We start from the raw sequence: 24,854 nt of genomic DNA on the forward strand, positions 1-24,854 counted from the left end.
CATGAGTGGTTTGAGGCTTCTCATATATTAAGAATAATCATAAAGTCCAGGTTGATCTAAAGTGGGAACCTCTTATTTCTGGTCAGTTTAAGTTAAATATTGATGGGTCAAGGAGGAGTGGCTATGGACATATTGGTGCTGAAGATGTTATTAGAAGTTCCTCTGGAGATTGGGTCAGTGGTTTTGCTGTGAACTTGGGGAATGGGCAAATTCTTGAGGCAGAAATTTGGGGATTATTTTTTGGGTTGAAGCTTGTTGTGGATAAAGAGATTAATAACCTTGTTGAAATGGATTCAACACTTGTTATCCTTTTGCAGGCTTAGTTTCTAGTTGCTGAGAGTTTATGCATAAGATTTACTGTTGCACTGTTTATCATGTTTACAAAGAGGAAAACAATGTTGCTAATTATTTGGTGAATTGGAGCTATAACTTAGATTTGGGTCTTTATATCTTTGTTGATACTCCATCAAACAAAGAAGGTAACTGCTCTATGGAGTAAGAGCCTTAATCTTATATTTGCATATTCTAAGTCCAACTTAGGTATTGGAGACTATTTGGCTCACACCAACCCGGTGTGCACATAGACTCAATTATTATCATTATCTTCTTATTAGGTTAACGCTAACTTTTACGGCTCGTTTTGGAAAGGGCTTATTCCAAAGCGCATATTCTAGTAGCTTCTACAAAGAAGCAGTTTGATGTTTAGCTATCACGCTTAAAAGTGCTTTTATACTACATAAAAATAATTTTGATATTTTGTAAAGTATTTGTTTGCCAAAATAAAATCAATTTTGTTAATGAGATCCAAATTATCATAAGATATTATGAACTCAAAAAGCTCTTTCGAATGAAATTGTTTTCATCTTAGAATCTTTTATCATCTATATAATATAAATGGTTATAGTTCATACAAATTTTTTTTGTTTACGTCTAATACCTAATTTAAACTAGCCTCTTCCCACGTGCTTCCGCGCCAGCTAGAGGCTTTTTTTTTTAAAAAAAAAATAAATTTATTTTAGAATTAAAAATAATAATGGGTAGTTGTGTTCCATAAAAAGGATCCATTATCTAATATTTTTTTAATTAAAATTTTTTTAATATGAAAAAGTGTGAATTTACCACATTATCCTCATTTAATTAATAAGTATAATTCATAATATTTGGATTAACCAAGGGTATTTTTTGGTATTTTGAATGTTTCATCATTCTCTGCATTTTACTTTATATATATAGATTCTATAATAATAGAAAACATGGGAAACAAAATTTAAGATTTTTAAAATAGATAAGAAAATATGACTTAATGAAACTATAAGAAAAGAAAGAAAAAACTATGAGAAGTGAAAAATGAGAAATAAGGACTTCCCCAAATAAGATTGATGCTCATTTCTTGAATATAAAAAATGGAATTAATAAGACATAAGAAGATTTGTAAACGTTCATCATCGATCTCTCGTCCATGATTTAAATTTTGTTCTTCAATTGTCTGTTTACCTCTAATCTCTTCCGCCTCTATAGAGACAAATAACTCATCACCATCGTCATAAAGTTGAAACTATTGATAAATTGTGGAGACCGATTGAAACAACAACAATTTATACTTGCTTTTCTTTATAAAAATTATGCTTTTGTTGTATCATTCTCCAACAATTTAAGCCATTTAGAAACAAATACAGCACATCTATAAACATCAGCCGATAAAATTCATCATCACTCACTGTCATATGTAGAAGAAGAGTGTGTATTGTGACATCTATAAAAATGATAATAATAAAAAATCTTAATATATATCAATGTATATTAAAATAACACTTTTAACAACATTACATCAAAAGCATGGCCTAATATTTATGTTCATAATTTTTCTTTTCAGAGGAAGAAAATGAAAATCCTTTGAGTGCAAGAGTCCACACAAATAAAACAAGAAGCATCTAACCAATGAGACCAATTTTAACCGCGAATCTCAGTATCTTACGGTTATTCGACGACAAATTAACCGGACCAGCCAGTGATGCCGTGCCAAACAACAACGGCTACTTTACCCCATTATAGCCAGTAACAACGCGCCCTCCACCCCAACGGTCACATTTTCTCATTTGTCCTCTAACCAATCTCTAAAAACACTCCCTCGCTCACTCACAACGTTTTAATTTGTTTCTAAAAACCAAACAGACACCCTCCTCTCTCCCCTATAAATTCATCTCCTTCTTCCTCAATCCCTCAGAACCATAACACTTTCAACCCACAACAACAACTACAGTCTCAGATTTGTTGTTAGATTTTTTACAAGATTTCCCAAGATGCATAAACTTGTTCTACTCTCTCTTTTTCTCTTCTCTGTCTCACATTTCAATCTGATACAAGCAGACAATGCGCCTGCTCCTTCTCCCAAGCCCTCCACAACCACGCCAAAGCCGCCGTCCCCACAGCCACAACAAACACCACCACCGCAACCCTCTAAGGCTTCTCCTCCTGCCGCTACTCCCGCCACTACTCCCGCCACTTCTCCGTCAACTTCTCCGTCATCCCCTCCGAACCCTCCGACTCAGTCCCCACCTTCGCCTGCCCCCAAAACCGCCCCGACAGTTTCTCCGCCAACCCAACAAACTCCTCCTGCGGCGACACCCGCCGTCTCTCCTGCAACTCCTCCGACACCGGTTTCTCCCGCGAAGAGCCCATCGAAAAGTGTGTCTCCCCCGGTTCAATCTCCACCGACTCCTCCGCCCACCGTCGCCCCTCCGGCCAAGGCTCCAGTGACTGCTCCGGCGAAAAGTCCGGTCGGGGTTTCGCCAGTTGCAGAGGCTCCGGAGATTGCCGCGACCCCCTCGGAACCAGCAGGTATTCCTTCGAGTTCTGCAACACCGGCAGGGTCGCCGGGAGTGTTCCCATCAAGCGGCAGCCCACCAATTCCCGCTCCGTCGAGCCTGTCGCCGGAGTCTGCGCAGGGTCCATCTAGTGATGATTCTTCGAGTTCGAGTTTGAAGTATGGGGTTTTGAGTGGGCTGTCCATTTGGGTTGCTTTGGCTCTCTAAATCATCTATACTTCCATTTTCTGTTCTTCCATATTATTTATATTTTATTTATTTATTAAGAATTTTTTTTCTTTCTCTTCTGCCTCTACGGATTACTGGACTTTTGTATCATTTTCTGTTGTTGAATGATAAATATTCGTTTATTATCATATTTTATTCTGTCCCTCCTAATAAGAAGTAACAAAGAAGGAAAAATAGAAATGCTGCTAGGAAGGTGTGGTGATTTAAAATTCTGGGTGTGAACAGCAATTTGTGGATTATGGTTGGAATAAAACCAAGTATAAAGTGAAGATGGTCCAAATTGATTATAATAATGTTTGTTTGATGGGCAGTCTTAACTGGGTGAGAGAGATTTGATCTGACGGTGATCTGTGGATGGGGAAAATGAACCTTTGCTTGGAGTGTTTATTTCTGATGTAGTAAATTTAATGATAAATTGTATTTTTTGCTTAAAAAATAGGAAATACTTTTCTCCTTCCTATGTAAATATAAGTAGGAACTCTTATATTTTTTTCAATAACACTTTAATATGTACGTAGAAGTTTTTCTTTAGTATTTCTTATAAATTATTTTTATACATGTGTCAAATCATTCGAGGAAATGAAAATAGTATTCTAAAAAAAATTATTAATAGATGTTTAGTTTTGAGATGTGATGTCATGCCATGTACGTACCTTGTCATGCACTTCATTTTATCCATCTCATTCCCATGTGATGTCATGCCTTGTCATGCTAAATTTTAAGTTAGACTAAACTTTATAGGCAGACTTATGGAATTAATCATAATATTATATAAATTTAATTTAAAGACATATCATTTTTATTTTATTTATTTAAAGAGTACAATTTTACATCAACAATGTCATCAACAATTGATTATATATGCTTAAAATTAACATTAGTTGACAACTCACAACTCATATTGCAACTTATTTAGTATATGTGTTTTATACTAACAATAACAAAAGAATAACAATTGATTGGGCTATAGCCCAGTTTGTACACATTGCAAGTCCGTTCCTGTCTAAGAGAGCAATTACTCCAAATCACTAGACTAATGAGTCCTGTACATAGGTGATTTCTTCATTGACGTGTATTCTATGAAAAAGAAAAAGAAAATCTAAACAATATAAGCATTAAAAAAATTGTAAAAATAGTTTTTCTTAAATTTTGACCACCCAGTCTCAACTCAATGCTCATCGCAGCTGAAAAAGGAAAAGATAAATGAAAAATCTAACAAAGTCTATTAAATTTGGGGCCATAAAAGGGGGCCAGAAGGACCCACAAAGACCACTTCCGATCAAAATACCAGAAAAAATAAACAGAGAAAAATTTGATTAAAATTTTCAGTTGCAAATTATTTGGAAGAACAGAATTGTTCAGTCTCAGTCTCAGCACTTTCAGTCAGTCTCTGTGATCGATGGCAATGGCGGACAATGGGCGAGTTGTGTGCAAATGCACAGCGAGGAGGAGCTTCTGCTTCAGAGAAGTGACTTTCGACGAGAAGCCCAATCTCCGAAACCATCTACGAAACGTTTCGACAGTTCCTCTCTTTAGAAACGGCCTCATTACTCGGTGCCCATCTGTCGCCGGAAATAGCATTCTCAGGTTTGCTCACACAATTATAGTTTATTTTTTTGTTGAATTTATTGATTCGTCAGTGGCATGGTTTGTTTGGTTCACGAGAAAACTCGGGAAAAGAAGGAAAAAAAAAAAAAGTGAAATTTTTTAGACTTGCGTGGTAGACTGAGTACTTGGCTAGGCTCAGTTTGGTTGCTGATTAAATTTAAAATGAAGTAATGTAAAAGGGAAAACTTATATAATTGATTTCGACAAGAAATTTCTGAGCTGAGCTTGTTTCTTGCTTTTGAAAGTTGAAATTGGATTGATAGAGAATGTAGAGATGTATGTATGTGTATGTACATACCTATGCGTATGTGATATTACAATTGTGCATTAATTAGAGAATCTATGTATTGTATTGTAGCATGGATGCACGAGAGAATTCGAGGTCCACCATATTGCCATCATCAAGACATCAGAGAGTTCCCATATATGTGATGATGCCTGTTGATGCATTCTGCATTGATGGTTCGGGGCGTCCGAAGATTAGGAAGTAAGTTTTATTACTTTCCTTGTAGCTGAATACACTGTCAATACTCAATACTAAAGTTTATGAGAGGAATTGATGAGGGTATGATGCATATACACACTGGAATATATTGTTCTACTCTTTTTAAACAGCTTGCAGCTAACTATTCAAGCTAACTATTTTAGGCTTAAATGTGCCTTTGAAAACATTTTGAAGTTTATTTATTTACTGTTTTTTTCCCTTTCAAGTTTTACCGGTGACACAGAAACGCTTTATATGTCCATCGATTCATTGTTGTTTCAGAATCAAGGCCTTAACTGTAGCTCTAAAAGCACTCAAGTTGGCTGGTGTCCATGGAATTGCAGTTGAAGTTTGGTGGGGAATCGTGGAGCGTTCCTCTCCTCTTGCATATGATTGGTCTCTATATGAAGAGCTTTTCAAACTGGTTTCTAAGTCAGAGTTGAAGTTGCATGTTGCCTTGTCTTTTCACTCAAACATGTACTCTTCTTCTAGCAAAAAAGGTGGTGTAAGTCTTCCGCTTTGGATCATAGAGGTTTGTTTTCTTTGCTATTCGCAAATCCCATTTGACTGTTGGACCTAGGAGTTTTCGTTAAATTGTTGAAGTTATTAGACTGGTAGAATCCACATGTTCCCCTGTATCAGTACCCTTACAAGCATAAGAAACATAACCCATATGGATGGCTATGCATGATATTGACTTTTCTTCAGGATCCTTGCTAATATGCTATGGTCTGTGTTCCCCATTGGCATGCATGATTTCAGCTTTGATGTATGCAGTAAGCAAGCAGTTTGGATCCTGAATTTAGATAGAGAAGCTGATGCTCTTTTTTTCCTCCCAGATTGGCGATCACAATAAGCACATATATTATCACGACCAAAATGGATTGTCCAATGATGATTATCTTACACTAGGGGTTGACCACGTGCCTCTGTTCTGCGGCCGGACTGCCGTCCAATGTTATGAAGATTTCATGTTGAGTTTTGTTAAGAAATTTGAATCATTTATTGGAGGTGTGATAGAAGAAATTAGTGTTGGTCTTGGTCCTTCTGGTGAACTTCGGTATGTTACAGTCACACTAGAACCACAAGTATGAATCCAGTGCAATAGTTTCTTATACAACATTGCTCACAGGTATCCTGCACATCCTTTTGGCGATGGTAGATGGAACTTTCCTGGAATTGGTGAATTCCAGTGCTATGACAAGTACATGTAGGTTAAGACTCTTTCATCTTGTAATGGAAATTTGGTTGATGTTGAATTTTCCCTATTTTCAAACTTGCTTCCTTTTAGGATGGACGACCTAAGGATGGCTGCATGCAAGGAAGGAAAGCCTCAGTGGGGAGATAGGGGACCACAGAATGCTGGCGGTTACAACAGTCTCCCATCTGGAGTTCCTTTCTTTGAAGAGGGAGAGGAAAGCTTTCTTTCTGATTATGGGTGTTTTTTCCTTGTATGAAACTGATGGAAGTTGCTTGCTTTATTATTTTGAAAGCAAATTTATGCATAATCATAGCCTAGTATACGTTGCATGACAGAAATGTTAATTTATTTTGGCTGTTCATGCACATTTCATTCCAGAACTTCCGCATGGAATAAAATGCACACACTTCAATGAAGGGAGATATTGGGCTAGTGTTATTTTTAGTAATGCAAGACTTTTTGTAGGTGCATGCAAACACCTTGGGTCTGCAATATACAGTATCAATCTTTTGTGTAACTTTTTTGTAATCCATTTGTTTCTGGGGGCTATTCTTGTGGACTTTTTGAAACTCGAGTGTTACATTACTCTATTGCAACATAATTTTGGAAGTAGATAAGTTTTGAAGGATTCAGAATGAATCTTATGACAAAGGAATGAGGTTTTCTCTGAAAAATGCAGTAAATTATATGCAATTTGATTAAAAATGAAAAAAAGCATTGATGCTTGTCTTCCAGAAAACAAAAATCATCATAGGATTGTATTGGTAAGTAAATCAAGAACAATTCTAGATGTATAAATGGGAAAGTGTATTATGGTTACTTATCATGTGATACTTGGCATAACATGATTAAACTGATTGAAATATAATGTGGAGCTTAAGAGATCTGACAGTGGCTTAACTCGTTGTAGGAATGGTATAGTGGTAGGCTGCTTCATCATGCAGATGATATTCTTGCAAAGGCAGCTAAAATTCTGAGGAAATATCAAGAAAACAAGAAAACTTCTATTCTATTGGTGGCTAAAATTGGTGGTATATTTTGGTGGTATCAGACAGCAGCACACCCTGCTGAACTTACAGCTGGATACTACAACACTGCTCTTAGGGATGGTTATGAACCTGTTGCTTCAATTTTGTCTCGTCATGGAGCTGCTTTGCATTTTTCGTAAGATTCTAAATTTTAAGGTTCTTACTAGAATTTTGTTCATAGTACCAACGTGATGACTAAAGGGTTTCCTTAGACATGATCTTTTCCAATGTATCTATTCTAGCATGCTCACATATTAAATATCTTATTGCAGCTGCTTAGAAATGATGGACACTGATAACCCAGCATCCTATCTTTGCAGCCCAGAGGGATTACGCCAACAGGTATGTGGTCTGTTGATTAATAATGCATTGCTTCTATGCTTGTTGCCTTATTGGGAATTAGTTTGAAGTCCTTGTTTCAGTTTTGACATTTTCGTTTGTATTTCTCAAGTTTTCAAGTTAGCTAGGCCATGCAGCTTTTCTTGGCACGGCAAGTAATGCCAGGTCTAAGCCCAACATGAGCTTGGCATGCGCCCTTGCGATTTTTTTAGTATTAGGGATATTGGATATTGGTGATTTTTGTAGTTTTCTTTTAGCATAATCTATTATAAGGTAAATCTTAGTATTAATTGGGTTGATTTCTCTGGCGAAATGAAGAATAAAGAAAAAACGTATAACAATTTATCAACGAATAATTATTTTCTGCACTATTGAAATTTGGAATACAATTTACTACAAAATAAGCTTGGAACTGCATCAATATCGTTTTAGCATCACTATAGTTTATGTATATCTTACTTTATGTTGGCATGGCCTGGTCCATTTTACTCCACTAGGTGGTGGTAGTGGTGGTTTGCTGCCGTCTAGATCATTCAATTGGTTTCTTATATAAAATGTTTACTGGATTTTTATCCAATTCAACTTTGCTCTAACATGATTCTATTTGACCCCAGATATGGACTGCTTCAAAGAAAAGGATAATACATTTGATCGGGAGAAATACCAATGAACGATTTGACAGGGTAGATTCATCCTTTGCTTAAGAGAAAAAAGCAAATTTCAGCTACCTTATATTTCTATTTGACCATCTATTGCACACAGATATGGGTTGAACATTATATATTTAATATTGCAATTGGGTTTGCTCTTGTAAGAGAACGAGTATTTGATTGAAAGGAGATGAAATGTCTGACAATCCTAGAATAGCAACAAATAACTAGTAAGAATGACTTCTGATATCATTTAAGTTGGCTAGCTTAAAATGAATTTAGGGTTTATCTCCTTTGGTTGCCCATTTTGCCCCCATATTCACCCATTGGCTTTTCTCTTGCAGGTTGGGTTATGGCAAATACATGCTAACTGTCACCATTCACAGGCCGAAGCTGTAAGATCATTTACTTACTTCAGAATGAATGATAAGATTTTTAGGGCTGAAAACTGGAATAATTTTGTTCCTTTTGTTAGAAAGATGAGCACAAATTGGTGAAGTCCCTCAACCCAATATAACCATTAAATTTCACTGAACAATGAAGAGCAACAGTCTCACTGCCCTATAATATTTTTTGTTCAAGGGCAGATGTAAGTTCAGTAACTTCTTGATTAATGAAATAACTTTGTGTTTCTATCCTGTGTGCCGCTTTGGCTTTTATACAAATAGAAAAGTAAACATCTAACTGTTCTGTTGGCCTGGGGTCTGACATTGTTAGCATATTTGACAATCAAGACATCCAACAGAGGGCTGCTAGTCAGTTGTGTGAAGATGGTCCTTTGTGCCACGCTTGATGTTTTTAGGTTGGCTTGCAGGATTCTCTTGTCAATAAGATGTATGGGAAACACCATGAACATGGGGTGTTCAAAAATTCAATCCGCTCAAACGAACCGATCCAATCCAATTCAGTTTTTATTGGTTTTGATGACTTTAGCAGATTGAATTGGATCTCTAAATTCAAAAACCGACATACGGATTTTGTTGTAAGAAGAATCCAATCCAATATGTTGATTTCATGTTATTATTTTCTTTTATAGCAATTTAAAATTAATAAAGCGTCAGTAATTTAAGCCATTTGAGAGAATTATGTTGAACACATTTCATCAGCGTTTAATGTTTGGGAGACTTGCTTTGCATTGTATTTTAATGACTTGAATGCGAAACCATTTAACCATTCAATTAAATAGTTATTATATTAGTATTTTCTTAAAATTGTATTTCAATAACTCGAATGCGAAATCATTTGATCATTTAATTAAATGATTATTATATTAGTATTTTTAAAAAATACCATGCTCCTTTGGATTGTTCAAGTAAAAGTCGTAGTGGCCTCACAATATGTCCTCCAAATAAGGTTAATTGAGGGGTGCGTTCCGCATTCTACATCAATGGCGCACCGTATGGCCAAGTATGAAGCTGTCTACAGCATCTACTTTGAAGATTGGGAAAGCACAAACATCTGCCCAAACTATAGTTTGGGCCATAATGGAATAAAAACTGGAGCAAGTTATGGATTTTTAACTTTACAGTACAGGATAACGGTAAGGACACCAAATTTGTGCATCAAAATTGAGTCTTCCCACGTCATAAATTTTCGTTTAACAAATTTCCAGCATGTATTCATTAAATAAAAATCATTAACTTTTAAAATAATTGAATTAAGAATGAACATGAAAAGTCAACTAATGAAAAAACCAATTCAAGAGCCTTCTCCTACATCCTCTACTCTGATCCCTTCTACCACGGACAGAATGTATTCATTAAATAAAAATCATTAACTTTTAAAATAATTGAATTAAGAATGAACCTGAAAAGTCAACTAATGAAAAAACCAATTCAAGAGCCCTCTCTTCCATCCTCTATTCTGATCCCTTCTACCACGGATGAATTTCAAGTACTGGCGAGCACATGTGACACTTTAATTTTCAGTTTGAATGAAAGAGATTGTGTTTTTAATTCTCCTTCAACTACAAAACAAACTAATATTAGAGTGAAGGGAGGGAGAAAGAAACAATCATGGTTTAGCTTTGATTGTCTTGTACAAGACTGCTCATCGCCATCATCATGGTGAGCAGCTTGTATCTTCAATATTTTTTCTTTAATTTCTTCAATTTATTTCGAACCCTAAAATGGGATTGCTTGTAAGATCTTAATGATGGTGGTACCATGGTGTAGCAGGAAAGTCTAGGTAGGATGATTGTGTGATTAGGGTTTCTTGTTTTCTTTTTGCTGCGAGGGGTTATTTTTATTAGGGTTAATTAACTTTATTTTTTAAAATAGCCTTTTACCCAAGCAAAGTAACGATTCATAAAATATATATATATATATATATATATATATATATAATTGATGATGTGGAGTATGCCATCATTTGGGACTCAATTTTGGTGCACAATTTTGGTGTCTGTAGCATTATTTTTACAGATAATTAGTTTTCCAGAGCACCAAGAGTCATGAATGATATGCAAAATCTTGGTCGAAGAAACAGGGCTTCTAAAATATTATTCAATCACGATTGCACGTAAACTATTTCCATGTAAATATTCGTTGCTGCAATAATGAAGAAGGGAAGCAACAACCAGAGGTTGAAATCTAGTCAAATGTCGATTGTCATGCAGACTTGGCAGAGATATGCAAAGGCTTCTTATAAGACTGCAACAGGAGAGAAGAACATACCACACTTAGAGATGAAGCAGCCATACAGGCACCTGCAAGCCATGGTGGTAATCGAATTCCAGTAAAAGGGAACAAGACTCCAGCAGCAATTGGCATGCCAAGGATATTGTAGCCCAAGGCCCAGACATAATTCAAACGAATACGAGACATGGTCTTTCTAGAGAGATGTATGGCTGTAACTACATCTTCCAAATTGCTCTTCATCAGAACTATATCTGCTGCTTCGATAGCTACGTCGGTACCAGCACCAATTGCCATCCCAACATCTGCTGCAACCAAAGCTGGAGAGTCATTGATTCCATCTCCCACCATTGCCACTGTCAGTCCTTTCAACTGCATCCAATTTTCATTTGACAAGTCAGAAAAGGCTATACTTGCTCAGATTGTACTCACATATTAGGTAGGGGAAAAAACTTAATAAAGATTAAAAATTAAAATGTTCCTTAAAGAAATTGGTTTAAAGAAATTGGTTTACTCTCGACATATCACTGATAAATTATTTGAAACCAGAATAAAATTGCTTATGTAGCTAGGTAATAGTAATCAAGACACAGTGTCTCATTAAAAGGCAAATAAATCCAAGACTCATCCAACCTTTATAAGAAATTCAACTAGTGACTCAAAGCTCTCTGATGTTTCGAAATAAGTCAACTAATGATCAAAGCATGCTCAATGGTTTTGTTCTCAACCATTTTTACAACTCAACTGGATCAAAAAGCCTTCTGTAATTTTCAGCTGGAAAATCAGTTTGAAAAATTGAGAGGTAGAGGCTGGAGAAGATGGAAAAAGCACACACTGGACAGAATTTGAGGCTTGCTTGCCTCACAAAATATCACCACCATCCTCCAGATAAAATGGATAGTAAATTCCATATTCTAGAAGCGGAACTAGGATGAACATCTGTAAATGTATCACTCACTCATGCAAAATCTTGTTCTAGTCTAGTATAGTTGCCTACATGTCAGGGAGTAAAAGCGTATTAACAAGGCTTCATACAACTACATATATTTAAACTTCTTGAAATAAGCTTACCTGTAACTCTTTGATTCTATCAGCTTTTCCCAGTGGATCTGTCTCAGCAAACACCTTGTCAATGCCAACCTCCTTTGCAATAGCTGCTGCTGTAGCCCAGTTATCACCAGTAACCATGATGCTTGAAATGCTCATTGAGTGAAGATAAGAGATGACTCGCGCAGCCTCTGGCTTCACTGGATCAGTTACAGCAAAAGATCCAGCAACCTTTCCATCAATGGCAACCAACACACAAGTTCGAGCCAGTTTTTCATTTTCCGAAACATATTCCTCAACCTCAGGACGAACCTGGACATTACAATCCCGCATGAGCCTCTTGTTCCCAACCAAAACCATTTTGTCACCAACTCTTCCCCGAACCCCAGCTCCTGTGTGTACCTCAAAGTCCTTAGCCTCCATCACATGCTCAGTTGATCCAAACTTCGTGAGCAGCCTCTTAGCATGCTCCACAATGGATTTTGCTATTGGGTGTTCACTATTTGCCTAAATATTTGTAAAAAAGAGGTGTGTTAGCATAATTGTCAAAATAAATTAAGATAGGACAATAATTGTAATGTTTTTCATCATTCATAAATTAAAATGGTGGTAAACAAACAAACCTATCAGTGGTTATTGGGGATTATGTCATGCATAGCTTAACTCGTTAAGCACTCAAAAGTTTCAAATTAAAGTAAAGATAGTAAATTTTCATGTAAAATTTTGAAATATAAGCACCAACCTCTGCAGCAGTCGCCACAGCACAGAACTCCTCCATTGAGTAATTGGAAAAGAGCACAGCACTGACTACTTCTGGTTTCCCAACTGTCAGTGTCCCAGTTTTATCAAAAACAACTGTTTTCACCTGTAGGATCACACACATATGTACTTTTAGAAAAAGAAAAAAGAAAACAAAAAGAACGCCCAGTTAAATGTCTACCTAAAAAGTGTCAAATGATATGAAATCTATGGATGTGCATGACTTAGGTTCTGTTTGCATCCCTCCATACCCAATGACATAAATTGTAATTTTTTTTTTTTTGGTTCAGAGCCTACAAGTTCACAAAAGGGAGACAGAGAATCTTACTGTTCTTAAGTATAAAAGTTGTCATAATTGGAATTTGCAAACATCAACATAAGCTATGTTGGTAAAATATGTGATAATATGAACTTCATGAGACCTGATGACCAATAAAAGGAAAACAACCTCATAAAGGAGGAAACAAGAAAATAACTACACTTGCAACCTCAAGACATATAGTTTGTGATCAGCAATTCACCTTATTGTGAGATAATGTCACAATACTGCAATTGCTCAAGTAAAAATTGTCACACTTGCATTTCCTAATACCAAAACAAGCAGGTTTCCAGTCTCCTTTTATTTCTAAATGAAGTAACTAAAGACACTAGCAAAATAACATGCAAATTGCACCCAGATTCTAAATAGACAGCTGAAAGTTGTTTCCCAGGCAAAGGTGGCCTTACCTTATGAGCCTTTTCAAGTGAATTTCCACCCTTGATGAGAACACCTTGTGAAGCACCCTTCCCTGTTGCAACCATTACTGCAGTAGGGGTTGCTAATCCCAAAGCACAAGGGCAAGCAACCACTAGCACCGAGATACCAAACTGTAATGCCAGCTCAAATTTATCCATGCCTTTTGGTATCCAATGTTTTGGGTAAAGACCAAATTCTCCAGGGATGAACCATCCCAGCCATGTTAAAAATGCGGCAATGACTACCTGATATAGGAAAGGCAAAAGAATTAATTCGGAAATTGAAAAATTGTCATAACACGTGGAGTTATTTGCCTCTGGCTACTATTAGCTAGGTTGTCAAGCAAGAAACTCAACTTTAAACAAAATATTCCAAAAAGAAAAAATAACTCAGACGTTATTGGGAGCACAAAAAATATAAACTGGCCCACAGAAAGCCAAGAAAGCAAAAGACAGATAAGGGAAATAAAAATGAAGAAAGACCTTAAAATAACCAATAGAAAGAAAAAACAAAAGCATTGCCTAAATACATGCTCCTGATCTTTTAAATCAAGGACAAGTCTTCATTTTAGAGAAAAGCGTCTCCTGCTAACAATCAGATGCAGCTAAGTGCCTTGAATACTTCAATATCCAATTTCCAGTTTTTATTATTATTATTATTATTATTATTATGGTAAAAGTATGATAGGAAAAATGCACATAAAACTTCAATTATTGGAATTAAAAAATTTAGAAGCAGGTTAATCTAGCTAAAAAAAGTACTAAGCAGAATTTATTACCAACATTACATGGTAAGTTAGAGGAATACAAAAATCAACTTACTGTTGGAACAAAAAACTTCGAAATCTTGTCAGCTAGTTTCTGAACAGGTGCTCTGGCAAGCTGCGCTGCTTCAACAAGTTGAACTATCTGGGACAGTGCAGTCTCTGCACCAACGTGAGTTGCCTTCACCTGTAAGCAACCATTCTCATTGATGGTGCCACCAATAACCTATTCAAGAAAATGGAAAATTTTGGAATTTAGCATTTAAATTTTTTTTTTTTTAAATGCTGCAGAAAAAAAGAAGCAAGAAATAAATGTTTACTACCTTGTCACCAAGTCTTTTAGCAATAGGCCGTGCCTCTCCTGTAATCATACTCTCATTCACATAGCTTTGACCACTAACTACAATCCCATCAGCAGGAACTTTTGCCCCTGGAACAATCTTAAGTATATCATTTCTTTGAATAAGTTGAGTGCTAATTTCCATCTCGGAGATAACATTTCCATCATCATCCAATGACAACAGATAAGCTGTATCAGGAGCAAGGTCAGTCAGCTTCGCTAAAGCATCGGATGTCTTCCCTTTAGCTATAACTTCTAAGAACTTCCCCAAGAGTATAAAGGATATCAACATAGAACTAGTTTCAAAGAAATCTTGCCCTTCAAATTTATCCAAAGCCAATGCTTTCATTGCTATATAGACAGAGTAAAAATAAGCAACGTTGGTTCCCAGTGCAACAAGAACATCCATATTAGCTGATCTACGTCTTAATGCATGATACGATCCCACATAAAACCTGACAAGGAAATCCAAAATCAATATTTATTCCTCAAAAGCCTGGATGTACAAGTTTTTGCTACACAACTCATCACAAGAACAAGAATAGAAATACAGTAATTGAATACCTCCGGCCGACAATGAACTGCACTGGTGTGCAAAGAATCCATCTTAAAAGCATCCCTACAGTAAGCGTGTTGTGAACCTTGTATTCTAACCAGTTACCATATGGAGGAAGCATAGGAAGAACCATTGAGAAAAAGAATATAGGAACTGAAAATAGGCAGCTCAGGAAAAACTGGTTCCTGTACATCTGAATCTCATGTTTCTGCTCAGCTTCTCTTCGTCTTGGAGGGACATACAAGCTTGCCTGGTACAATTTGAGGTCACGGCTGGCTTTTTCGACACAGTGTATAAGAGATCTTGGACCTGTGAGGTTTGAATCGTAGGCAATAGCCACCTTTTTTTCTGTGAAAACCACTTCAACATTATTTACACCTTCAACTGATTCAAGGGAGGATTGGACAATACTCATATCCTCCGGAGAATTAACTCCTTCAAGTTTTAGATGAACTTTGTTTACATCATTCCCAGAACTAATGAGATCAGCTCCAAAGCCAGCATCTTCAATTGCTTGAATAATGCAACTGGTGTCAGTGAGGCTTGGATCAAAGTGAACCTTTGCTTCTTCAAGGGCTAGACCAACAACTGCATTTTTCACTCCAGCAATCATTCGAAGGGCAGATTCAACAGACTCCGAGCAGCTGGTGCATGCCATTCCTTTTATCCTAAGCCGGGTGACTGCTACGTCTTGTTCTGGAAACTCATCAACTGGGAAACCTGCATCTTCTATGGCTTCCTTAATTTTTTTTGCCTAACACAGAGTACATCACATGTTATCCTTTATCATATAAATGTCCATAAAACATACTAATGAAGTAGTTAAAAAAATTTAATGTAGAAACATTTTTGTCAGGATCTCGTGTCTAACAAGTGGATTTGAATTAAAAAAAGAGAAAAAAAAAGAAGTTAATATTTTGAAGACAGATACAAAAATAATATCTTAGAGAAATCCTTAAACTTCACTCACAGTAATGAGCTCTGGTATATAATTGACTGCAGCTTGGCCTTGAATGGGCGACACTGTTGCATTCTTGACCCCATCAAGCTTTCCGAGCACAGATTCAATGGTAGTTGCACAAGATGCACACTCGATATCCCCTATTTTGAACTTAACTGTTCTAATCCTTTTATCTTTGTTATTAATATCCAAAGGCTTCAACAGAGGCTCCTTCAGATCATCCATCCCTTTAGCATCCACTCCACCATCCAAATTGTTCGAGTCCATCAAACCTAAATTACAAATGACATTTAGTACTAAATACGTAAATAATTGGGGCCAATTATTCTAGACTTTCCAAAATAACATCGAATTTTTTTGAACTATATTTAAAGACAACAGTAATATATTTACATGTTTCTCCATGCATGTATCCATAATGGAAAAAAGATTAAGTCCACAAAAAAAAAATGTAAGAAAATTAAAGATGGCTAAAACAGAAGGAACAAAAATCAAAATTCATACATCATATGCACGTGATCAATCAATCAAACACCAAAAAAATTAATATACAACAAATAAATAAACTGTGTGTTACTCTTAAATTATTACAATTTATCCAATCAACATCGGCAGAAAAATTAAAGAAATTGATACATAAAAAGATTGAAATTAATCAATTAACAAAGAAATTCAAAGCTCCAAGTGATCAAAGTACAATTAACCTAAAAAAAATTTCATCTCTGGCAATCATCAAGAACAATACAAAATTTAAAAGCTCATATCTACATCTATGTGTGTATATATACGCATGAGCGTGCGTGAGTGCGCATAAGGTACCTTTAATTGACGAAGAAGACGACGCGAGTCAGTGAGTGGAGGAAAAAAGGCAAAAGCTGAAAAGGAGGAAAGAGGCGAGAAAGCTGAGAAGAAAAATAGGGTTTTGCAGAGACGAAGGGAGGCGGGGATTGTGAGGTCGGCGAAACCGCAGAGAGTTTGTGCGCCAGAATTTTCTTCTGTGCGTATGGGTGGGGCTTGTCGTTTATATAGTCACCTGACTTTTTAAAATTTTGAAATTGTAACGTCTTGTATATGTTCGATTTCCCACCCTCATATGCATAGGTTTGAACGGTTTTATTTTTCAACTCATTCTCTTTGATTAGGCCTAATTACACACCGACCCCCCAAATAAGGCTTAATTATACTAGAAGTATCATGCACGTGTGGAATATTATGAAGGTTTGGACAAAAAGGGAACAAGGTGGGGGGGGGTGAGAAATTTGGTTTTGTTTAATTTTTTTTTTTGTAACTTTTTATTTTTATTGTTGTATATCGATCCTGCCTGTTTGATGTAAACATCATGTTGTCACAATTTGCATTCTTCAATGTAGGTACTTTTCGCACTCCAAATATTCCATTTCACCAATCCCAACGGTTTGAGCCCTATATATATAATTTGTTTTTTCTAGGAATGAATACCTTAGATTTCTCATAGAGTGTATTTAGATTTAGTGTGGATATATGAAGTTTGTAAATCATTACTTGTTGAGTTTCCGATTCATGACTTTTTTCATATTTTTAGTAAGTAAACATGAGTAAGAAGAAACTAATGAAGAAGTTGATCCCCCTTATTGTTAGCAGTTTTGATCTTGAATTCCTTCTCCTAATCTGAATAGATTTGGCACAAAATAAGTAACTCCTAGAATATGCGAATTGAGTTTTTCCTCTTTTGTCGTGTAAGTCACTCAAGCTTAATAGGTCTCACTCCCATATTCTAGATTCATGACATGATATTTCTAATAAATTAACCTTTTTTTCTCTCTAAAGTAGGGGTTTTTTTTGTTTTTTGTTTTTGTTTTTTCAAAAAGTTTGAATATAATTAGGCCAAACTTTTGGGGTGTCAAACATTCATCATTTATAAATGCTATAAGCCTATGAATATCCAATCCAAGTGTACGCAGCAGAGGACTGGTGCCAATGCCAGTAGTAATGCTAAGGAGAGAGACGTGTAACAGCAATTCCTTCCAGAAATAGACGTGTAACAGTCGTCAGATTATAGAAAGAGGCAGATTAGGCCAAGGTATAAGGCAAAATCGAAATAGCCAAATTCTCAATGGGTTCAGAAACCACATACTATCTAATTCATTTATGCATCAGCTTTTCTTAATACGAGAGCAGAGATTTGAATTTGAAACAAATTTCAATCATGATTATTTATTTATTTAATATAAATAATATTGGTGAAGGGAGAATCGAATACATGATCTCATATATATATATATATATATATATTAGTAAATACAAGGACGGATTTATGCCTAGGCTAGAGTGGGCTCCAGCCTAGGGGAAGATTTCTAAATATTAAATATGATTTAAATTTTATAAGTTTATTCCTACTTCAATAAATATTAGCTCACTGAACCAAATAAATATAATAAACTAATAATAGTCCAATCTAAGTAATAGTAGCTCAGTTCACTATTTAAAATAAGCTAACTCCTGAACTATATATGAAATAATAAACATCAATCCAAACCTATATAGATTTGATTAGAAGCAGAACTCAAGCTTAGGCTCTATCAACTTGAGCTATTCTAATGGTACTAATATTGGGCTACACCCATAGAGAGCAAACATCAAAAGATTTCTTCTAGCCACCCAAAACCCCATATTTGAACCTTTAGAGCCTAGAGGAAATAGCTCTCCTCCTCCAAAAAATTGTATCAATCTATCTTCAGTGGGTTCTTCATGACAGGATCCGATCCCAATTCCGCTTTGGAATTCGAGCTGGATCCTGTGCGTGTCCGACACCTAGCCAATGTCGGGCACAAATGACCTTTTTACCCTTCCTGTTACAAATACGTTTAAAACTTCCCTTAGACTCCTGCCGAAAATTCGGCAGAGTCTCCCCTGTATTTTGTCCAACCCAAAATTTTTCCACCTGTTAAACAAGCAATAAACTTCACACCAACTGCCAGAATAACTCAAATAACCAATCACCAGTTCTGGTTTTCCAGTTCAACAAGATATCAGAGCAGTTACTAATAATTTACAAGACTTCAAGAACTTTACAACAAAATCCTACGTTTGGTGGGTGGTGCAGAAACTAGGAGTGGCCCGTGGTGGATTCCTTTGCACTTCTACGGCCTGGGGGCGAAAAACAAGTTGAAAGTGTGAGTGGACAAAAAAGTAATGTTCTTAAAACAATTTAGAAATATAGTAACCCCCGTTGTAAAAATAAATAGGTATGTGAATCTGAAAGTCGACTGTACTCAAATACAAGGCCTTTATATAAACATAATTATGTATACGTAACGATACAGATATAAAACAGGCACGAATATCGAGAAAACTGGTATATAAAATGACTGAAAGCAATAATTACATAAAAGTACTCAAATTCCTTTAAAACTACCACCTAGGTGTACCCCTAAATCCGTCAACTCCCCTGGCAGGTCTCGGCGACACACAGTCTATCCGAGCCGCAAACTGGCAGGATTCAGGGGACCGTAGTCAGCCTGATCTGCAATCATGGCAGGTCTCGAGGACACGAAGTCAGCCGAGCCGCAAATCCTGGCAGGTCTCTGGACACCAAGTCTGCCGAGCCGCAAATCCTGGCACTCACGGTCCGAGCGTCCCCGAAACTCGTGAGGCAATGTCAAGTGCACTGACAGAACTGTAAATAGACTGGATGTCCGTAGACATCGGTCCAACTGAGGGTAATCACCATAACTGGGTACATGGTGGTTTAAAATAAACTATTTTTAGACAAGTCTGATAATTAACTGTAGTTTGATAATTCTGAGCTAGGCTGCTATTTCTGTATCACAAATCTCAAAGTCTGCTGTCTATATAACTTTAGCATAATCAGCTAAGCAATGTATAGAAGAGATATTTAATTCATACGAAAATCACACTGAATAAAACTTATTCAAGATCAAATAATGAAATTTATTCAGAAAATCATTTAGAAAAGAAAAGTCCACTCACTGCTGGTCCGAGCTAGCTGGACCTTTTGAAGGTCCCTCATGTGGCTCAATTTGGCCTCTGATGCCTGATTAACCATGAAGAGTAAATTAATAAAACTGCTCAATAAAAGAATTAAATTAAACACCCTGCTCCCGGCTCTTAGAAATGCGTGCACTCATTTTAAAGTCACTCCTATGCCCACTTTAGCCTTTCAGACAATTAGAACGGTCTTGAAAGACCCGAAACTTTATTAAGCGATAAACTGCCAGACCGGTCGATCCGAAACCCCGTGGGGTCCACGGTCTCCGATGGCTAATCTGGGATTCTCTAGAGGTTCCTCATAGAGAAAGACCCACATCCGAAATGGACGGTCGGATTAGCCAAAATCGCGTTATCGCTTAAAAGCCAAACCCTAGCCCCAGGGTTCGCTATTTCGGAGTATCCGGGACTCCGATTCGCAATCCGTTGAATCCTACACGATCCTGAAATCACGTAGAACGACATACCCAAAGTTGAGTGCGATCCAACGGCTCGACGATACTGCACCCAGGAATCGCGCAATATGAAAAATTCGTTCGGGGTTCAAACGGACTCCAAATTGAGATTCGCGAAATCCTACGCGCTCGTGACAACCTGAGGATCGTAACACGACACAGTGCCACTGCACTACCCTCACCCATGCGCCGCAGCACGCCCCGGCAGCGATGGGTGTCCAAAGCGATTACACATCGCCGGAAAAACTTCAAACTACGGCTCCAAACTCCTATCCTAGGTAAAACACCATATTTGGAGCCACTTTTGTTCTTGGACCTACCCCAAAAAGTGGCCGGAAATGGCCGATCACGGCGGCCGAAGTTCGACCGATTTTCAATTCGAAAATCGAGTGTTCTACAGCTAAATCGATCAAAATCCATCCAACCATCAGTTAGAGCTCGAAAAATAAGTGAGAATCCATACCTTACTCGAACGATTTGGTTGAGAAACGAAGGAGAACGGAAGGCTTGAAGTTCGGGTGAAAACCGGTCGGAAATCTCCAGTTTCCTGCCAGTTCAGGGCTGCCCAAGGGCGGGGAACGGTCAGGTCGTGACGGCGAGGGTGTGGCGGTTCCGATGGTACCCGTGCCGGAGATCGAGCCGGCCTGTGGTGGCGACGGGATCGACTGGAAGGGGAGGAGGCGCGGACGGCGTCGCGCGGGAGAGAGAGAGAGAGAGGAGAGAGAAAGCTGAGGGGAGGAGAGAGAAGGAAGGGATAAAAATCTGACTTTTTGTCCAAATTACCGTTTTGCCCTTCGCGGTATTTTGACCGTATTTTCTTCGTTGTAACTCCGATTCGAGTCTACTCCGTGTCTACGGACTTGTTTCGTCGTGCTATACGCAACGGCATAAGCGGAATTGCCAAATTCCTTCTCGGTCAAAAAGTCAACTTTTTCCCTATTAAATAATGCGAGGGCAAAATCGTCTTTTTGCTAGAATAAATTAATACTAATTTTTGGATATTTTGTTTTGGGTTATTACACTTCAATCTTGGTAAGGTTCTCTTTTTTTTAAATTTAATTTTTTAAATTTTATATATATTCAATTTCCAATTTTAATTTTTGTTGTTAAGTTTTTATGATTTAGGGGTTGTGTGAAGTTTGTTGGAGATTATTGATATATGTTTTATTTTTGTAACTTGAATTATTAATTAGCATATACGATTTTTGGTGTCTAGTGTTTCTTGTTAGGATATCATGTCACATGATGATAATAGACCGGCAAAAGAGAGGAAAAACTATTTATTCATTCTTCAAAAAAAGTGGTAACGATAACAAGGATACACCTTCTACATCTAATGTTGATTCTTCAATTCATGAGGAACTTTTTGAACTCGGATCTCAAGTAGTTGAACCTAAAGAGTTTGATATTGCTTCTTTAGAACAGGATCCTGGGAAACGCATTCCAATTTGTGAACACTCATTCAATCAACGTGATGAGATTCGAAGGGCAAGCTCTTTAAATTTTTTTGCAATCGAACATATTTTTTTGAAGTTGGACAATGTGTTTGATTTGATATTTATTTATATTTTGTACTTCTTTGTGTTATATTTGCTTGTAATGTGACTTTGTTTGATTTATAAAAATTTATTTACATTTTTGTTTCAAGAGAAAAAAAGGCTTATAATATATCTCCTCTGTAAAAAAAAAAAAAAAAAAAAAAAAATTTAGCCTACCCCTATAAAAATTCCTAGATCCGCCATTGAGTAAATATTCTTAATCATTTGAACTACAAGTGTCATGAATTAAAATCATGATTTTATGTATACATATATGTGCATTTTTTTTATGGTATCCGCATTGTAGTTTTAGTGAAGATTACAAGCATCTTAAAGAAGGATTCTATTTTGCCACCTTTGCGTTTGAATCATGATTTTAGCTATATCTATATATATAAAGCAAAAGGCAGAGAATAGTGAAACATTCAAAATACCATAAAATGCCATTGGTTAATGCAAACATTAAGAATTGAAATTATTAATTAAATGAGGATAATATGGTTAATTCACACTTTTTCATATTGAAAAAATTTAAAATGAAAAAAAAAATCAGATAATAGATCATATTTTTATGGAACACAACTACCCATTATTTTTTTTAATTTAAAAAAAAAATACTTATCGCAGACGCGAAAGCGCATGCGAAGAGACTAATATATATATATATATATATAATATGTCCGTGTTTTTTTTTTTTTTTTTTTTTTTTTGCATCACCAATTAGTATGTGCATGCTCTTTTAAATACAGATTTGAAAGCAAAACGTACGTGGTCCATATTATTTAACATAAAATTAAAAGGAAAAGAAAAAATAAAGGAAAGAACATGTGGTGCATGGTCCAGGACTTTGTCCTTGGGGGCATGCGTGTACTGTGCAATGAAGTGCAGCAACACTTTTGAGCGCACCATCTGTCGTGGCAGTATAGAAATGTTCAGCCTTAACACTCTCATCTCATCTTCTCATGCTCAAAAAGATCATCATTCTCTCTTTATTAGTGGATATCCAATCGTTTTGCTGATCATGATGTGCCTGGAATTTGTCAATTTTGGGTAGATTCTGGATTTGGCTGCAGAGAATAATAGTATTTTTTGGAAGAGGACGGGATGGGCATGATAATATTCCCGTAGAGCTATAGGTCAGCATCAAAATGAGTCATGCCATGTTTTTTGGAAGAGGAGGACCAAACATATATGCTTTTTACACACTTTCTTGTTATTAGAGAGCACCCATCTTCCTGGCCTCCTCCTGTTACTGTACTTCACTTCGGGTCCAAGGTGGGCATGTTGAGAAGGTTGAGAATTGTTTAATTTTTCACTTAGTTTTAATCTAGACTTTCATTCTTACAAACATGGAGCTTTTAATTTGAGGCAGCATAGATGATATAAAACGGTCCTAAGGATTTGTATTGCGTTTATTGATGAAATTGCTTATCACCTCTCTAATATAGGTAGGACCTACTAATGTATGTAAGACTCACCAGTATTAGAGATGTGATCAACAATATGATCAAAAAAATATAGTACAAATAGCAGCACTTATGGTGTCAAGGCGACACGGCCTTATTTTAATAAATAATTGTACTTGTTAGATGAACATTGAATGATTATTGTTTTGTCATATAATAGTTTTGGGTGGGCATATCCCCATCACAGAGCATTCATGTTGGTTTATTTTTTTTGTGGGCACATAAACTGTGTGTTTCATGTGGCAGAACTTATAAGGTTATGTTGACATGTATAAGTCGTACACATGGATGACTCTTATTCGCCCGTAGTACCAATCAACAGTGTAAGCTGCATATGTTCAAATTGGCAGTTGGGATCAGCCAGAGACCCGTTCTGGTTGCAAAGTAAGCTCTTGGGATATAAAAAAAGGCTCAGACTATAATGAGTGGTAAGTTATAAGGGGTAAGTTATAAGGGGTTCACTTTATAGCTATCAGATCCATCCTATGGTTGAACTGTTATGCTACAATCGGGTTGAAATTACCCATACCAAAAGATGCAATCCGAAAGTGCAAAGCACGCTCTCTCATCCTGGTTGACCCTCCTTCCTCGAAAGCCACCCACTCTGCAATATGTTCTTCTTGTCTCTCTCGCTCTCGCCATCTCTGATTTAAGGTTATCAAAGAACCAAACTCCATTCAGCAAATATCTTGCAACCAACACAGACATAGAGGGTTTTGAGTCTTTTGTTATTATTGACACTTTATCACCCCAAAAGTTTATTTTCTGACTCCCAACTCCAGCTCGCCAGCCATCTCCCTACTGTCCAATCCAATTCTCCACCCATCCATCGTCATAACCCAGCTCTACTCAAATTCGGAACCCTAGTTTGACCTAGCCAAGCCGCCGTAACTCACGACCTTCGTTGTCGACGTCCACTGCGAAGCCACTATTGCGACTCCACAGCCAAGCCACAGTTGAGACCTCCGTCGTCGTTCTCCAAAGCGGTGAGTTTTGATATTGATTTTGTACTTTCTGTCTGTTATAAATTCATTGATCCCCTTTTCTTATTATTGCAACAGTAGGGGCATTCATGGGCTCCATTTTTGGCTACGGTCCTCTCTCTCTCCCTCTCCTTCTCTGTAAGTCCTCTTCTTCTCCCTCTTCAAATTTCAGTAATCCTTCATACCATTGACCTGAAACACCTACTTCTCTGGTTCTCTTCTTCTTCATGTCATTCAATTTCAATTTTTTTTTCCTTTCTAAAT

At 36.8% G+C, this 24,854-nt stretch overlaps 3 protein-coding genes across 6 annotated transcripts; 2 read left to right on the top strand and 1 right to left on the bottom strand.

Annotated features, from left to right (window-relative positions):
• Positions 1–2,114: 2,114 nt before the first annotated feature.
• Positions 2,115–3,183, top strand: LOC117625033 (vegetative cell wall protein gp1-like). Its single transcript, XM_034356595.1, has one exon. It carries the CDS (start codon positions 2,301–2,303, stop codon positions 3,030–3,032), a length of 732 nt encoding a protein of 243 aa, XP_034212486.1. The 5' UTR covers positions 2,115–2,300; the 3' UTR covers positions 3,033–3,183.
• Positions 3,184–4,349: 1,166 nt separating this feature from the next.
• On the top strand, positions 4,350–9,212 carry LOC117623808 (inactive beta-amylase 4, chloroplastic). Of its 3 annotated transcripts, XR_004585230.1 has the most exons (11): positions 4,350–4,640; positions 5,020–5,148; positions 5,428–5,677; positions 5,985–6,205; positions 6,278–6,355; positions 6,437–6,596; positions 7,257–7,510; positions 7,647–7,716; positions 8,328–8,593; positions 8,708–8,758; positions 9,178–9,212. XR_004585230.1 is itself a non-coding variant. In XM_034354799.1 (10 exons), exons 1-10 carry the CDS (start codon positions 4,453–4,455, stop codon positions 8,858–8,860), a joined length of 1,572 nt encoding a protein of 523 aa, XP_034210690.1. In that variant the 5' UTR covers positions 4,350–4,452; the 3' UTR covers positions 8,861–8,991. The 3 variants fall into 3 exon arrangements, 1 of the variants encoding a protein (XP_034210690.1); XR_004585229.1 differs by lacking the exon at positions 9,178–9,212 and having other exon boundaries at positions 8,708–8,823; XM_034354799.1 differs by lacking the exon at positions 9,178–9,212 and having other exon boundaries at positions 8,328–8,396; positions 8,708–8,991.
• Positions 9,213–10,825: 1,613 nt separating this feature from the next.
• Positions 10,826–17,192, bottom strand: LOC117625957 (copper-transporting ATPase HMA4-like). 2 transcript variants are annotated; one of them, XM_034357562.1, is made up of 9 exons: positions 16,981–17,192; positions 16,171–16,433; positions 15,209–15,954; positions 14,628–15,099; positions 14,363–14,530; positions 13,532–13,786; positions 12,789–12,911; positions 12,071–12,553; positions 10,826–11,371 (listed from the first exon to the last, which is right to left on the bottom strand). In XM_034357562.1, exons 2-9 carry the CDS (start codon positions 16,426–16,428, stop codon positions 10,973–10,975), a joined length of 2,904 nt encoding a protein of 967 aa, XP_034213453.1. In that variant the 5' UTR covers positions 16,429–16,433; positions 16,981–17,192; the 3' UTR covers positions 10,826–10,972. The 2 variants fall into 2 exon arrangements, with proteins under 2 accessions (XP_034213453.1, XP_034213452.1); XM_034357561.1 differs by lacking the exon at positions 16,981–17,192 and adding an exon at positions 16,866–16,890.
• Between the last annotated feature and the right edge of the window lie 7,662 nt (positions 17,193–24,854).

Source organism: Prunus dulcis, chromosome 4 (assembly GCF_902201215.1).
Source record: "Prunus dulcis chromosome 4, ALMONDv2, whole genome shotgun sequence".
Classification (NCBI taxonomy): domain Eukaryota; kingdom Viridiplantae; phylum Streptophyta; class Magnoliopsida; order Rosales; family Rosaceae; genus Prunus; species Prunus dulcis.